Below are 16,216 nucleotides of genomic sequence, written 5' to 3'. Positions count from 1 at the left end.
ATTAACCATCTTTTCACAGAAATAATATGTTTTCCCTCGTTTGATGATATATATCTAATTCCATTAAGTTGTGGGCCCATTTAATAAAAAAAACGTTTGTATAAAGTCTGCTTTAACTTAATTCCATGGAATTGCATGTAAATTCTTTGATTGTCTCTTTCTAAAACTGTGTGGAATACGTTTTTCATATAATCGTTCTCTTTCCCCTATATCAAACACAACTTTAATAACTTTAGATCGAAGAAAATATATAATTTATAACAGTGGTTCTATTTGAACTATCCAAAAAAAAAAAAAAGACAACGTGAAAACCACCTTCTCATATGAGGGTGGGACCCATCCCGTTGGAGTTAGCAGGGTCACTTTTGGGCCCCACCACACAAAGAGATGTGAGGGGCCGGTGTTTTTGGATTTTTTTTAACTGTTCGTCAAGACTTTTTGAATTTATAAGGGGATACCAAATCTGCCAAGAGAGTAAAACAATATGATTCTGACAGCTGGACTTTGGGATGTGTACCGACGGGTTTATATGGAAGAATGATAAAGTACAGATTGAAAATGAGATCTCATCGTGAAACATACAATTTTAGTGCAGTAGTCAAAGAATGACTGCACTTTCCATTGATGGGAAACATTTTTTTGAGCACGTTTAAGTTCACAGCAAGAAAAGCAAAGTTGGATCACTCAAAATACCAATATTACTAACATCCTCTCTCATGGAACTTTAATCATAACATGAACTTTAAAATATTCCCCGCGATTTATGGCAAAAAAAAAAAAAAAGATTAGTAGAAGTTCAAGCTGTTTTCTTATCTGGTCAATCCTGCTATAAATACACGAGTACTATCAAATGTAATAATCTATAACATAAACATGTCTTCCTCTATTTTCTTGTTCTTCACTGTCATCTTCTTTTCATCGTTTTTTGTTACCGAGTCCATTGTACCTTCTTCAAAGACCTTTAAATTCATAAATCAAGGAGATTTTGGCAAGGACATGGTCGAGTATGATGCCCATTACCGTGCAATCTCTTTGTTCAACTCTCCTTTCCAGCTTTGCTTCTATAACAAAACTCCTAATGTATTCACTCTTGCTTTGAGAATGGGTTTGGTAGGATCCCAGTCCATCTTCAGATGGGTTTGGGATGCTAACCGTGGAAATCCAGTTCGGGAAAATGCCATCTTGACGTTCGGTACGGATGGTAACCTTGTACTGGCTGATGCTGATGGTCAGATTGCTTGGCAGACTGGTACAGCTAATAAAGGTGTTGTGGGTCTTAATCTTTTATCAAACGGAAATATTGTGCTTTATGATAACCATGGAAAATTCATATGGCAGAGTTTTGATCATCCAAGTGATACTCTTTTGGTTGGTCAGAGTTTACGTCCAAATGGTCCAAATCGGATCATTAGTCGTTCATCCGATGTTGATGGATCTGAGGGTCCTTATAGTTTCGTTCTTGAAAAAAACAGACTGAATTTATATCTCAAGAGTAAAAAACTTAAGAAGCCATTACTTTACTATACATCTGATTGGTTTGGAACCAGTCAAGGTCAAATAATGACTCGAGTCTTGTTCAACACAGCACCAGAATCGAAAGAAGCATATGCATATGAGCTAACATTGGAATATTTTGTATCCAACTATTCTTCATCTCGAAGATCAATCTTGGGTAGACCCAAATACAATAGTACATTGTCCTTTCTTCGATTAGGATTTGATGGTAGTCTGAAGATCTACACGTTGTACGACAGAGTTATTTATGCTAACTGGGAAGTAACTTTTAGTTTGTTTGACTTGATAACTGGAAATGATGGCATAAGCGAGTGTTTGTTACCGAGCAAGTGTGGATCTTTTGGTCTATGTGAAGATGAACAATGTGTTGCTTGTCCAACGGCTAAGGGATTGTTAGGATGGACCAAGAATTGTGGGCCTCCAATGCAACGTAAATGTGACATTGGTAAGCCCGACAAAGTGGATTATTTCAAGATTATGGGTGTTCAACATTTCATGAACGATTATAGTACAGGTGAAGGATCCCTAAAATTGGATGAGTGTAGAGATAAGTGCAGTAAGGATTGTAAGTGTTTAGGCTTCTTTTACGAACAAGAATCCTCGAAGTGTTTGTTAGCCCCGGTTCTAGGAACTTTGTACAAAGTAGATGACTACCTTCCGCGTGTTGCTTACATTAAACTTTAATTACTTACATCCATAATATGTCTTTGCCTGTTAAATTTGGAATTCTCAGCTTTATTTTTACTGATAAGGTTCACAAGTCAAATTAATGAAAATCTGGTTAAGCATGTAATGTAATTCGGATTTGAGTATATATGTCAAGACGAATTATGACCAATTTCAGCTGCCTTGTTGATTCCCCCGACTCTAGTACCTTGTTTTATGTTGTAACAGGACAACTTGTCGTATTGTATGGCTGCACGTTGAGCCCTTGGTTCTCAGTCTGCTGCCGGTGTCTTCTTCAATATTGTGGGTGGACACTGCAATGTCCAAGTCTCATCGAGCTTTTGCTTACTGTCTGGATTCTCCTTTGTTTTTGTGGCTTCTTTGGTCCCCGTCTCACCCTTGTCTAATTTCCCACGAGCATATCCTACAAGTTAGATACAGCTCATCCTACACCCAACGGTCTAGCACGGACGGCATTAATTTGAATGCCATGTCCATGTCCAAGAGCACACAACTATCTTTTTAACAGCACCGACAGATTAAGTTCCCTGAAACCGAAAGAGTCCTCAAGTCATCTGAAGACAAGACTTAAGTTCCAGGGCCGTCAATGGTCCGGGTCCTCCCGGGTATCACTGGACCCGGACCCTACTTATAAAAGTCGGGTCCGGTTTTTAAATTTGTGGACCTAAAACTGGACTGTTAAAAATTTAGGGTGCCCGTCGATTTCGGATACCCATTGCGTATCAAGAAAACTATAAAAAAAAAATAGTGAAAAATACTGTAACCCCCTTCTATATGGGTTCAACATACAGAAGCCCCATTAAATGGATCATTCATTGTCAACTCCATACTTTAGGAAAATGATATTGCTAGGCCCAAAAAATCAAATATTCTTCAGATCCGGCCCATAATTAATTATTACGAATTTTAATAATACCAAGACTACCCTTTAGTATTTATATCATCAGATATTTTCTTTTTCACTTTCTCTCTCTCATTTTCTTCTGCTCTCGGATGAAGAAACAGGCGAGAAGACACAATTTCCGATTGAAATTTTCAGTGAAAAATGATTTCAGAACCTAGATCCTGATTATCTGAACGTCAATTCAACATCAACATCACTTGTTCTTTGGAGATTCAACGAAAAACGATGGAAAATGAATGATAATCATCATCAGCAACAAATGAATATGAAGATTCGCCTACGAAATCAAATTGAACAGATAAGCTTCGTTATCTTTAACGTTTCAATTCAATAAGTAGATTTAGTTCTTCGATTTTTCAGATTTTTATTCCTGAATAATCATTTTATGATTTTGAAAACTTTTTAAAAGCTTGATTTCAGCATAAATCTCTTATTTGAATTTCATACTTAGACTTGGATCTGTTATAATCTCATCTTAATCTTACTGTCGAGAGTAAAATTTCGAAAAAATATTCAAGATAAATTTCTAGGTTCTTGAAAAAATTCGATATATCTTTTAGTTTTTCATCTCAATCGAAAATCGGTTCTCAGATTTGAAATCAGTGAATCATCATCTCTTTTACCCATCTATTTGATACGAGTTTCATATAGTTTGATTTTTTAACTGATTTTTTCTCATCTAGTTAAATCTATATTCGCTTTAGTTGTTCAAATTTAAACAACATGATGGAGGTGCATGTTATGGATGAGGATTTGGATCCAGTGGTGGTGTTGGTGGAGGTGCAGGCTATAGATGGAGATTTGGAACCAGTGGTGGTGCTAATGGTGTTGTTCTGAGTGTCAATTTTGTATATAATAATGTTATTTTGTTGCTTGCAGGGAATATATGGTATCTGGAGGACCCATAGGTAAAGTGAAGAGTTATGGATTGAAATCAAGTAAGTTAGTTATTAAGATTGATTGTAACTTTTTATTTGAGATTATATGGGTTAGATTGATGTCTTTTAAAACATATGAACTTAATACATTCAGATCTTAAGAGTAGCGTCTCAATTTGCTCATGTTTTGTAAGATATACTTACTGATTTCAGTCTGATAGATCTTTTTGATTAAGAAATTGATACATAATTGAGAAATACAGCTGACAGTGTTCCTTAGATTACTTGATTGCAAAACTAAAAGTATTATGGCGTGAAATTCGGTAGTTTAATTAGTTAAGATTGATTGTTCTAACAGTCACTGAATTTACTACCTTGTAAAAATCATTTGTAACGTAATACATCTGTTAAATTTATATTGGAAATAAACCATTTCTTGACGAACGTGTACCTTAGTATCTTTTTACTTGCAAAAATTGTCGTAGATAAATTTCAAATGTACAAAATCGAAAATCAGACCAAGTATTTGTCACAACAGTTCATCTAATTGCAGCATAGATGGTTAGTATGAGAATGAATGTGAAATACCTAGCAGTTCATCTAGTACACATGTTGTATATGGATGTGTAAGTCTTAGTTACACGAGTCAGATGCATCTGTAACTCTGAGTTACACTAGTCATATGCGTGTGAAACTGATAATGCATTGATGCGTATATTGTTCTTTTTAATCTCATAAAAATTTATTGTTTTTTGTTTTTCTTCAATTGTCGATAACTCATTAAAGTAGACTGCTTATTTGTATTATTTTTGTAGGATGGTCTCACTTTGTTAGAGAAAGAGACGTTTTTAGCTTCCTTCCAGTGCTACATTAGAGTCTAAATCTAGTTTCCTTAGTTAGACCATAAAATCCATCTATTGTTGTTTGACTTGGAGGCTTGAACACTGAGGTGGGTAGTAGCACTGAAAAGTCTTTCAATTTCGTAAAATGGTAGTATTGTACTTTAAATTTAAGAATGGTTTCCTGCTCCTCATGGTGCTGGTATTGTTTCTTCTAGAGTTCCTAAGAAGGTTTTGCAGTTTGCCAGTATTGATGATGTTTTTCACTTCTTCTCGTGGATCTACCAAAACCCTTGGAAACTTCGCCAAGGTTTGCATCTCTATCTTACATTATTTGTATTAGTTTGATGTAGAAGTTGTCTTTTAATTAAGGGCCTCATATTATGGGTTATCCATGGGTTGGGCCTTAGCCTAATTTTTCCAAAAAAATAATCAAAAACTGGATATCTTTCTCTTTTTGGCTTGATTCTAAAAAAAATTACAGAAATTTATTATTGTTTCTTCATTAATGTATCAAATAAAGATTAAATGTAACAAAAAAAAAATGAAAAAATCTAAGCTAAAACTAAAAAATACTTATAATTTTTCTAAAAGAATGAATAAAAGTTAGAATACTCGGGTACCCAGTACGTGTGAGTATCCCACGGGTATTACCCATTTGGACTCGTTAAGATACAGGTCCAATCGTGTAATTACCCGTCGGTTCCAAAGTTATTATTGGGTCCAACTTTAGAACCCGAAACCGGACATATTTCTACAGGGTCAAGTTCCGCGTCCATTGATAACCCTAATTGCTGGCTAAAACCGTAAAAAATACAAAATTGTAAATCTGTTTGTTTATTTATCATAATTCAAATCAACAATAATCATATATATTATGCTTCACATAACATTTTATTATGATCCAATACAATAAAATATAAATATCCCAGTAGTTAGTTCTACTAGAACTTGATATTGTCTTTTTTTTATATACGAAAATAGAGGATAGAAACCCCCCTAAAACTTACATAGTTTGAGTACTGGTGTTGGCTAGTACACTACCATAACTCCCCTGATTCAAAATACAATTTTCCAAGTTGTGATTAATAGTTACAGACCATTATTTTGATTTTCAGGTAGACTACAAAAGACAGTTCCAGATATATGCCTAAGAATACCATTTATATTGGATTGGTCCCAAGTCCTATTCAAATTGTTGTATGCGCTCATCAAAGCTAGGTTTACTGCTAGGTAATTCTCCCCTTCATTGACTGTGCTCCAGGTGTCGATTTCAAATATTTCCTTTCCATCATTGTTCATAGTTTATCGATCTTCAATCTTCGCAGCATGCAAACTTCTGAGAAGCTTTATTAGTTGGCCTAAATTTGATTCAAAATCCATCTTTCTTCCTAACTCCACTGCGCAGTTGTACGCTTCTGCTGCTACCTTCCTCTTCATTGTTTCTGGAGAGTTGAACTGGATTCTTGCTCCTTGTGCTCCTCTGCATTTACCTGTATGATCAAAGAGAAGCATTCCCATTCCATAATTATTATTCAAAGGGTTGCAGACAAGGTCAAAGTTTATTTTCAGTGTGAAGAGCATTGGTGGTTTCCAGATAATTCTGAATTCCACAATTTATGCTTCAGCTTCCTCTTTAGTGTATTCCACATGCATAGTATTGTCTTTTTCCTTTCTAGTTGCTGCTGATGTTGTGTTAATGTAATGGATAATGTCTTTTTCTATAAGCTCAGCCCTTGGTTTCTGATTTTCAAAGGTTAGATTACATCTAGCCTTCCATACATTCCATATCACAATAACACATAACTCAGGCCAACCAATTGATTGCCAGGTATGTTTACTTACAAATAGAATGAAAGTGAGCCATTCATGGAAATCCCATTTGTGGCCTATCACTTCATAAGGGTCAAAAGATAACTCCTTCCAAACTTGTTGAATTAAAGGGCAGTGGATAAAGAGATGTGAAATAGATTCCTTAGAGCATTTACATATTTTGCAGGTGGTGTTAATATACTTTAAGTGCTTTCCCACTCTCTCCCCTGTAGGTAAGATTGAATGTGCTTCCTTCCATAAAAAGACTTTAATCGAAGGAGAGACATCCAAAATTCCAAATGGCTCTCCAGTTTTTCATCCCATGTTGGTTTTTGCCTTTGTGTGTCAGTTTATTGTAGAGAGATTTCACAGTGAATTTCCCATCTTTGGTTAGAGGCCAGTAAACCTTGTCTTCATTGCCACTGTGTATGGTAGTGTTTTTGATTTTGGTAGCCGTGTTCTGATTGAAAAGGTTATCCAGTATGGTGTTATTCCACTGGTTGTTATTGAAAATGAGGTCAGCAACATACTCCATTCCTACTGGAAAATTATTAGGCTTTTGATAAGTAGATCATTGAGCCCATTTACCCAATTATCAGTCCATATTTTAACTTTTGCTCCAGATCCTATCTTCCATTTTCCATATTTTTGGATATTTGCAATGCCCGTAAGAATGCCCTTCCACACCCAAGAGTCATATGGTTTAGGCAGAGCTGACATGTGCATAATATCCTTAGTATGAAAGTATTTGGCATGCATGACCTGAGCTCCTAGAGTGTTTGGTTGTTCCATCATTCTCCATCCAATTTTGGAGATGATAGCACTGTTGAATTTTTCCAAGTTTATGAAACCTAATGCCCCTTCTTCTAGTGGTTTACAGACACCTTTTCAGTCTTTGAAATATATACCTTTTGGTTTACCATCCTCCTTACCCCAGAAGAAATTTCTCTGGAATTTGTTCATATCCTCAATTATTGCTTTGGGGAGTTTAAAAGTGCTCATTTGATAATTTGCCATTGTAGAAGTGACATGTTTTATAAGAACTTTTTTTCCCACCTGGGTTTATCGTTTTATTGTTCCATCCTTTTATTATATGTTTCATAATATCATCCACAGGGTGGAAAGCTTCCGCCTTAGATTTGTTGGTAAACAAAGGGGATCCCAGATACTTGTCTTTAAGACAAATATGACTCACTTGTAGTATTTCTGTGATGTCTAACTTTGTTTGGTAGGAGGATTTATTGCTAAAGAAAACCCCAGACTTTACCAGATTTATCATTTGGCCTGAGCAGATGCTAACTTATTAATTATGTTAAGAATGTTTTCAGCCTCACATTTAGAAGCCTTGCAAAAGATGATACAATCATCAGCAAAGAGTAAATGGCTTATAGAAGGGGCTCTCTTTACAATTTTGATGCCATGAATTCTACCTTCACTTTCTGCTTGCATAAGCATTCGAGAGAAGTATTTCATGCATAAGATGAAGAGGTATGGTGATAATGGATCCCCTTGCCGTAATCCTCTTGTGGGTTTGAAGAACTCACAGGGAACACCATTGACCAAGATGGCTAAACTAGTGGTAGATATACATTGGTTTATTCTTAAGCACCATTCCTCAGAAAAACCCATTTTTTTGAGAATAGTTATGAGAAAATGACATTCCACTATGTCGAATGCCTTAGACATATCTGTTAGATCATAGCTCGGTCAACCTCGCATGCCTTGCTATCTCAAGCATGTTTGTGAATGTTAGTGATCAAAACTATAAGTCTTGATTTCTAGCCTACATAGCTAAGTCTCGGACTAGGATAGGAAAGTGTAGTTGAGCTCAAGTACTTCATGGCGATTCATCATACAACGACAAAGATCTATACAAGGAACCGTGGAATTTCATCAACAAAAAGGTATTTGGAGATTTGAACTTATCTATAACTCAAAAGTCTATCTCTTCTATCTCCTACTTCTTATGAGAGAAAAGTCGTATACTATATAGACTAGCTCATACACATTTGACATTTCGAGCTGAGCAATCATTGCTTATCTTTTATCTTGAAATCGTGTGTTGGTAAAGCGTTTCGCTTTGATCAAGTTTATCTTCACCTAGTGACGAAAGTCATGAAAAGTTTCAATCACTTTGAGAATTGCTCTGACGTGAATCGGTCTGTGAATAACGGCTAAATAGCGTCCTCTGAGAATGTTTCAATGATTGAAATGAGAGTTTAGATTACATAAACATGTATTCCTTGAACCGAAGTTTTCGAACTTTGTTGATCAAGAGAAATCGGGAGGATTGTGGAATTGGCTTGCCAAGTCCGCGAACTATCGGAAGTTCTCGACCGAGAATTTCTTTTAGGATTTTCCAAATACTAGTTTGTATGCTTAGTCCACGAACTCAGTTCGCGAACCCAGTCCGAGAACTGGCGGAAGTTCTCATTTCGAGAATTTCTGCTGAGTTTGGAAAACTCAACCGATTAACTTAAGTCCGCGAACTTGTTTGTGAACTTAAGAGGTTATGATCTAAAGATGTGATCTGAAAATGAAACAATAAATTACTAAGGAATGCTTTATGCAAACCGTGGATATAATGTTCATGAGCCGATTCAATCGAATCGAATCATCTTTGCTTCAATTGTGTGTTGTGTAGTTACATAAGATCTCATAGAAATTGAACAACTTTGTAACTAGTTCATTTGAATCAATTGAACTAGTGATGGTGAAGAAGAACAAGGTTAATATAAAATGCTCATATGGTTAACCTTTTGGGTTACTATGTTAAACCGACATACACGTACACGTTTGGTCATGGTTTTCACGAACCCAGTAAACGTCTACCCAAGCATATGTGACAAGCTAAGTCTTCGATCTAACGGTTGAGAAATATTAGCTTGAATCTAAATCAGGTTTTTATTTAACGGTGAATATGGATTGCTTTGTAACTAAGGAAAAACCCTGATTTGAAGGCTATATAAAGGAGACATCTAGCATTGTGAAAAACTAATCCCCACACGTCTGTGTGCTACTAGTGCGCCCGCTAGAGTCGATATCCATTAACCTTTGATTTTCTTCTCTAAAATCAGGTTAACGAATTAAAGACTTCATTAGGATTGTGAGGCCAGACCGATACTACTTTATCGTAGTTGTGTGATATGATTTTGCATCTTCTATCGTACGAGTACGATCTATTGATTGGCTTGAGATCGTGAGAGTTCTCCGATAGGAAAGACAAAGAAGTCACAAACATCTTCGTCTCACTGTTAGTGATTCCTCGACAATCCGCTTGTGTAGTCAAGAAGGATTGTAGAGAGGTGATTGATTAATCTAGGATGTTCTTCGGGAATATAAGACCGGATTATCAATTGGTTCCTGTTACCTTGATTTTATATCTAAAGATGGAACAAAACCTAGGGTTTATCTGTGGGAGATAGATTTATCCTTTTATAGACTTTTCCGTGTGAGACAGATCTGTTTATTATCAAGTCTGTGATTTTGGGTTACAGCAACTCTTGGTTTTGGGTGAGATCAGCTAAGGGAATCAAGTGCGCAGTATCCTGCTGGGATCAGAGGCGTAGGAGTACAACTGTACCTTGTATCAGTGGGAGATTGATAGGGGTCCAACTATAGTCCAGTCCGAAGTTAGTTTGCAGTAGGCTAGTGTCTGTAGCGGGTTAATACAGTGTGTATTCAGTCTGGACTAGGTCCCGGGGTTTTTTTACATTTGTGATTTCCTCATTAACAAAATTTCTGGTGTCTGTTTTATTTCTTTTCCGCATTATATTTTATATAATCGAAATAATACAGGTTGTGCGTTCGTGATCATCAATTGGAAATCCAACCTTTGGTTGTTGATTGATATTGATTGATCCTTGGACATTGGTCTTTGGTACCGTCCAAGTATTCCTTGTATTTGATAAAGACTCGCTATTGTTTTTAGCTTGAGTAAAAATCAAATCAAGAGAGATATATTAACTCCTTGAGATACTTTTATCTGGATTGAGTCTGACTGTCTAGTTGATTCTCTAGCAAAGTATTTCGGAGTTAGTCCATATAGATTGCTAATCGAAATATTGGGTGGTATTGTTAGACCCCCGCTTTTTCAATTGGTATCAGAGCAGGCAAACACGTTTAAGACCTCAAAATTCTGTGTTTGTGGCGATCTGACTATATGGACCGTAACGTCTCATTTGAAGCCTCACCAGGTCTAAAAAACAACCGTAGGAAAAGGTCTGATAAACTGGTTAATCTTCAGAAGAGATTGGAAGAACAAACCCGGATCTATTCTGGTCTTGTTGCAGAAATTGCAACTCTTAAGGATTTGATATCTAGTAAGAATCTCCCGTTAAATCTAATAGAATCCAGTTGTTCCTTTCTAAAAGATTGTCACTCTTCAGATAATGTTCAATGATTGTTTGTTGAGAAAACTGATGTGACTAGGAACCACTCAGACAAATGCCAAGGGTCTGGCCTTTATGGATACTCATCCGATTATCCTCTTCGACCCTGTACGTCATCTTTAAAGAGTCTGAAGACTGAAAGTAATCCTTGCAAGAATGTTGTGCAACCGTGCATTACTCAAAAGGGACGTACAACACTATCAGGAAATTTTATACAGAAAAGTACTGATGGTATAGGCAATCTTACTTCTTGTCCTACTTCTTCTCTTCAATGGTGTAGTGACAGTCATTGTGCCCCATTCCTACATGTGTTAGGCGATTCCTCATTGTGTGTGTCCTCTATCACCTCCAAACATGAAAAAGACTCTACATCCAAGACAGAAGGAGATCTTCCGATGGGTTGCTATTCATCTCATTCAGAACCAGGAAATATTGATATAACTCTGAGCAACTCCTCTTGGAAAAAATCAATGATTAATGAGTTATATCAACTTCATAGACAAGTTGTGTGGAACCTTGTACCGTGAAAGTCCAATGTATATTATGAAGGTTCTAAATGGGTATCCAGGAATGAGGGAGAATGTTTAAACACCTTCAGAGATAATCTCAGGCTCATTTCTCAAGGACACTCACGTGTTGAAGTTGTTGAGCCTAAAGAAATGATTCTTCCTGTGGAATACTTTTTAGCTATTCAATCTACTTATAATTGTTGCAGGTCCTACGTGACAAGTGCCTCGGGGAACAAAAAAAGAAGAATCTCCGCTCAAGTGTATTACCTTAAAAAGCCATTATGGGATAAACAAGGGGAGCTTTTTGATCCCATTGTTTCTACCTAACCCTAGACGTTCGCGTCCCCATGATTGTCTTGAGAAAATGGGGATTTGCGTCTTTTGGCTCAAGGAGTGTATTTTTGGTTATTTTTGTTTTTACCTATATATATATATATATATAAATACAAAAGCTTTTGTCTGTCCAAGGTTTATGTGGTTCACGAACGGTGTATTTCAAAAAAAAAGCTTCTATTCCATGGCACCTGTTACTAGATGCAGCACAAGCAGGAATACAATGCTGGCAACTAATGTACGACAGTGTACTGGAATTTCCTCCACAGGGTTGAAGAAAGTGAAGGATACAATTAATCGTAAAAATCCTTCATTAAACTGGTTCTTGTCGTCGTATCAAAGTAATGAAAATTTCAGGAACCTGGTAAAAGATTTCATCAACAAAAGAAACAGCTTAAAATCTCAGATTTCTACATCCTTAGATGATATTGTTCACCATGAATGAATGTTATCTCAATCTACAAACATTGTACGAAAACTAGAAAAATAACTCGGTAGATTGACAGTGTTTTCAAAAGACTTGGAGGAGTTGAATGATCCCTTTGTTAATGAACTCTTCAATAATGAGAAGGAGTTCTCTGAAGAAACTTGGGAAAAGTTCATGAATGCCTAGGATGTCTTCTTTTTGGATTAGTTGGAAGAATAACTAGTGCTTTCAATATCGATGATTGTGACTACACATAGCTATTTTTGTTTTCATCTTCTTATGTTATTTTTTAGGTTTTGTTATTAAATTCTACAAATATTTGGGGGATGATTATTATTGCAGTATTTTAATGGTTTGTGATATTACAATATTTTTATGGGATATGTAATTTTTACGTCCGCGAACTTGAAGGTCCCATATTGCAGTCAAAAGTAAAGTCGTTCATGAATCGGTATTCGTATGGATGAAAGGACGAATGGACTTTTGACATATACAAAAGTTATGCCTATGCAATCATGTATTTTATGGAAAATAGGATAAAATATTTTGTTCAACAAGGATAAAGTCTATTATGTTGTTATGATGGAAAATAGAATAGATCCTTGTATGTTATCCACGGTATTGATCCATTTTATTATGTTTTACCGTGAAGGCTCCATTGTGTGTCTTATGTTGAGCACCTTACAACTAAGTCGATTTACCTTGGCTTTGTTGGTTGTTCCATAAGATTCTATATGTCGAGCATTAGGAACTAAATTAATCAACTAGTTTGGTTATTTAGTTAGTACTCCATAAGTATTCTTTCTTATGTCGAGTACATGTACGGTTAAGGTTGTCATATTCTATGATGAATTTAGTCGGGGTTCCATAAGTTCTCTTATGTTGAGCCCAAAATAATTAAATTGATTACTTCGGTAATTAGTTTGGTTGTTTGTATTCCAATTAGATTAATTATAGGTTCTCTTGTAATTAATCTAGTTGAGTTTTCATATATTCCACAAGTTCTTGTGTTGAGTATATGAAAGGCTACACTATCATGTTCTTTGATTAATGTAGTCATATATTCCGTAAGGTTTTCCTTACGTTGAGTATTTGAACGGTTAAGTTAGTCATCTCCGTGTGATTGACTTAGTCGTAGCTCCGTGAGTTTTCTTATGTTGAGCACTTTCAATTAAATTGATCACTTTTGTGATTTGATTTAGTTGTGTATTCCAATTAAATTAATCATGGGTTTACTTGTGATTAATTTGGTTGAGCTTTGGATATAGAAAATCATTCCTATGGTTTTTGGTGTCCAATAAAAAATCCTTCTTTTCTTTCGAAATTAAGGTCTCTCTTGTTTTTCTCACGGGAATGACATCAAATGGGGGAGAGTTATTTTGAACTTGTGCTTAATGGTAATATCTTACAGGGAGTGCGGCTGTGGAATTTTATAGGGGTTATCTTGTATCTTAAAACTCCTTGATGAATGTTGTTAGCTTCGGCTATTAGATTGCATCTAAATTAAGTTGGTATGTATTTTTATTTTGGTCATGAAATGTCTCTTGTGGAAATTTCATTATGATCCCATTCTTGTACCTTTGCCAATTTTATTGACAAAAAGGGGGAGAAATATTGTAGTTCACACTACAAATACATATGGTTTTCGGATCATTGTGTAAGGGGGAGTGGTTTCCATGATCGAGATGGAGTATTGACTAAGGGGGAGTGATACATATCACCGTAGTATTATTGTTAAAGTCGTGATACAATTGGACTTTGATGTTATATAATAATACTATGACATTGTATAATAATGATCGAGAATCTCGATTTCTCTCATTGTTATAGGTACAGATATTCAAAAACGATGGTGCTAAACTTACAACCTTTTGGATCATTGGAGTACTTGGAAGGACGAAGATTTCAAGGAACGTTGAAGATTAGACTATGGAATAGGAGACACTAAAGTTTATCTTTTTTGTATTCCATATGTATTAATAGTTTTGTCACTAAAATTGACAAAGGGGGAGATTGTTAGAGCATAGCTCGGTCAACCTCACATGCGTTGCAATCTCAAGCATGTTTGTCAATGTTAGTGATCAAAACTATAAGTCTTGATTTCTAGCCTACATAGCTAAGTCTCGGACTAGGATAGAAAAGTGTAGTTGAGCTCAAGGACTTCACGGCGATTCATCATACAACGACGAAGATCTATACAAGGAACCGTGGAACTTCATCAACAAAAAGGTATGTGGAGACTTGAACTTATCTATCACTCAAAAGTCTATCTCTTCTATCTCCTAATTCTTATGAGACAAAAGTCGTATGCTATATAGACTAGATCATACACATTAAACATTTCGAGCTGAGCATTCATTGCTTATCTTTTATCTTGAAATCGTGTGTTGGTAAAGCGTTTCGCTTTGATCAAGTTTATCTTCACCTAGTGACGAAAGTCATGAAAAGTTTCAATCACTTTGAGAATTGCTCTGACGTGAATCGGCCTGTGAATAACGGCTACATAGCGTCCTCTTAGAGTGTTTCAATGATTGAAATGAGTGTTTAGATTACATAAACATGTATTCCTTGAACCGAAGTTTTCGAACTTTGTTGATCAAGAGAAATCGGGAGGATTGTGGAATTGGCTTGCCAAGTCCGCGAACTATCGGAAGTTCTCGACCGAGAATTTTCGCTGGGATTTTCCAAATACTAGTTTGTATACTTAGTCCGCGAACCCATTCCGAGAACTGGCGGAAGTTCTCTTTCCGAGAATTTCAGCTGAGTTTGGAAAACTCAACCGATTAACTTAAGTCCGCGAACTTGTTTGTGAACTTAAGAGGTTATGATCTAAAGATGTGATCTGAACATGAAACATTAAATTACTAAGGAATGCTTTATGCAAACCGTAGCGCGAATCGAATCATCTTTGCTTCAATTGTGTCTTGTGTAGTTACATAATATCTCATAACAATTGAAAAACTCTGTAACTAGTTCATTTGAGTCAATTGAACTAGTTATGGTGAAGAATAACAAGGTTAATATGAAATTCTCATATGGTTAACCTTTTGGGTTACTATGTTGAACCGACATACACGTACACGGTTGGGCATGGTTTTCACGAACCCAGTAAACGTCTACCCAAGTGTGTGTGTGACAAACTAAGTTTTCGATCTAACGGTTGAGAAATATTATCTTGAATCTAAATAAGGTTTTCATATAACGGTGAATATGGATTTCTTTGTAACTAAGGAAAACCCTGATTTGAAAGCTATATAAAGGAGACATCTAGCATTGTGCAAAACTAATCCCCACACGTCTGTGTGCTACTAGTGCGCCCGCTAGAGTAGATCTCCATTAACCTTTGATTTTCTTCTCTAAAATCAGGTTAACGACTTAAAGACTTCATTGGGATTGTGAAGCCAGACCGATACTACTTTATCGTAGTTGTGTGATCTGATCTTGCATCTTCTATTGTACGAGTACAATCGATTGATTGGATTGAGATCGTGAGAGTTCTCCGATACGCAAGATAAAGAAGTCACAAACATCTTCGTCTCACTGTTTGTGATTCTTCGACAATCCGCTTGTGTAGTCAGGAAGGATTGTAGAGAGGTGATTGATTAATCTAGGATGTTATTCGGGAATATAAGACCGGATTATCAATTGGTTCATGTTACCTTGATTTTATATCTAAAGACGGAACATAACCTAGGGTTTATCTGTGGGAGACAAATTTATCCTTTTATATACTTTTTTGTGTGAGACAGATCTGTTTATTATCAAGTCTATGATTTTGGGTTACAACAACTCTTGGTTGTGGGTGAGATCAGCTAAGGGAATCAAGTGCGCAGTATCCTGCTGGGATCAGAGGCGTAGGATTACAACTGTACCTTGTATCAGTGGGAGATTGATAGGGGTTCAACTATAGTCCAGTCCGAA

At 36.1% G+C, this 16,216-nt stretch overlaps 1 protein-coding gene across 1 annotated transcript; it reads left to right on the top strand.

Moving 5' to 3' along the window:
- Nucleotides 1-889: 889 nt before the first annotated feature.
- Nucleotides 890-2,343, top strand: LOC113307771 (EP1-like glycoprotein 2). The gene has a single exon (XM_026556218.1). The coding sequence runs from the start codon at nt 997-999 to the stop codon at nt 2,197-2,199; it is 1,203 nt and encodes a 400-aa protein (XP_026412003.1). The 5' UTR covers nt 890-996; the 3' UTR covers nt 2,200-2,343.
- The last annotated feature ends 13,873 nt before the right edge of the window (nt 2,344-16,216 follow it).

The sequence above is a fragment of the Papaver somniferum genome, chromosome 9, assembly GCF_003573695.1.
Source record: "Papaver somniferum cultivar HN1 chromosome 9, ASM357369v1, whole genome shotgun sequence".
Lineage (NCBI taxonomy): Eukaryota > Viridiplantae > Streptophyta > Magnoliopsida > Ranunculales > Papaveraceae > Papaver > Papaver somniferum.
The sequence above is the reverse complement of the archived record's forward strand: the minus strand, read 5'-3'. Positions and strand labels throughout refer to the sequence as shown.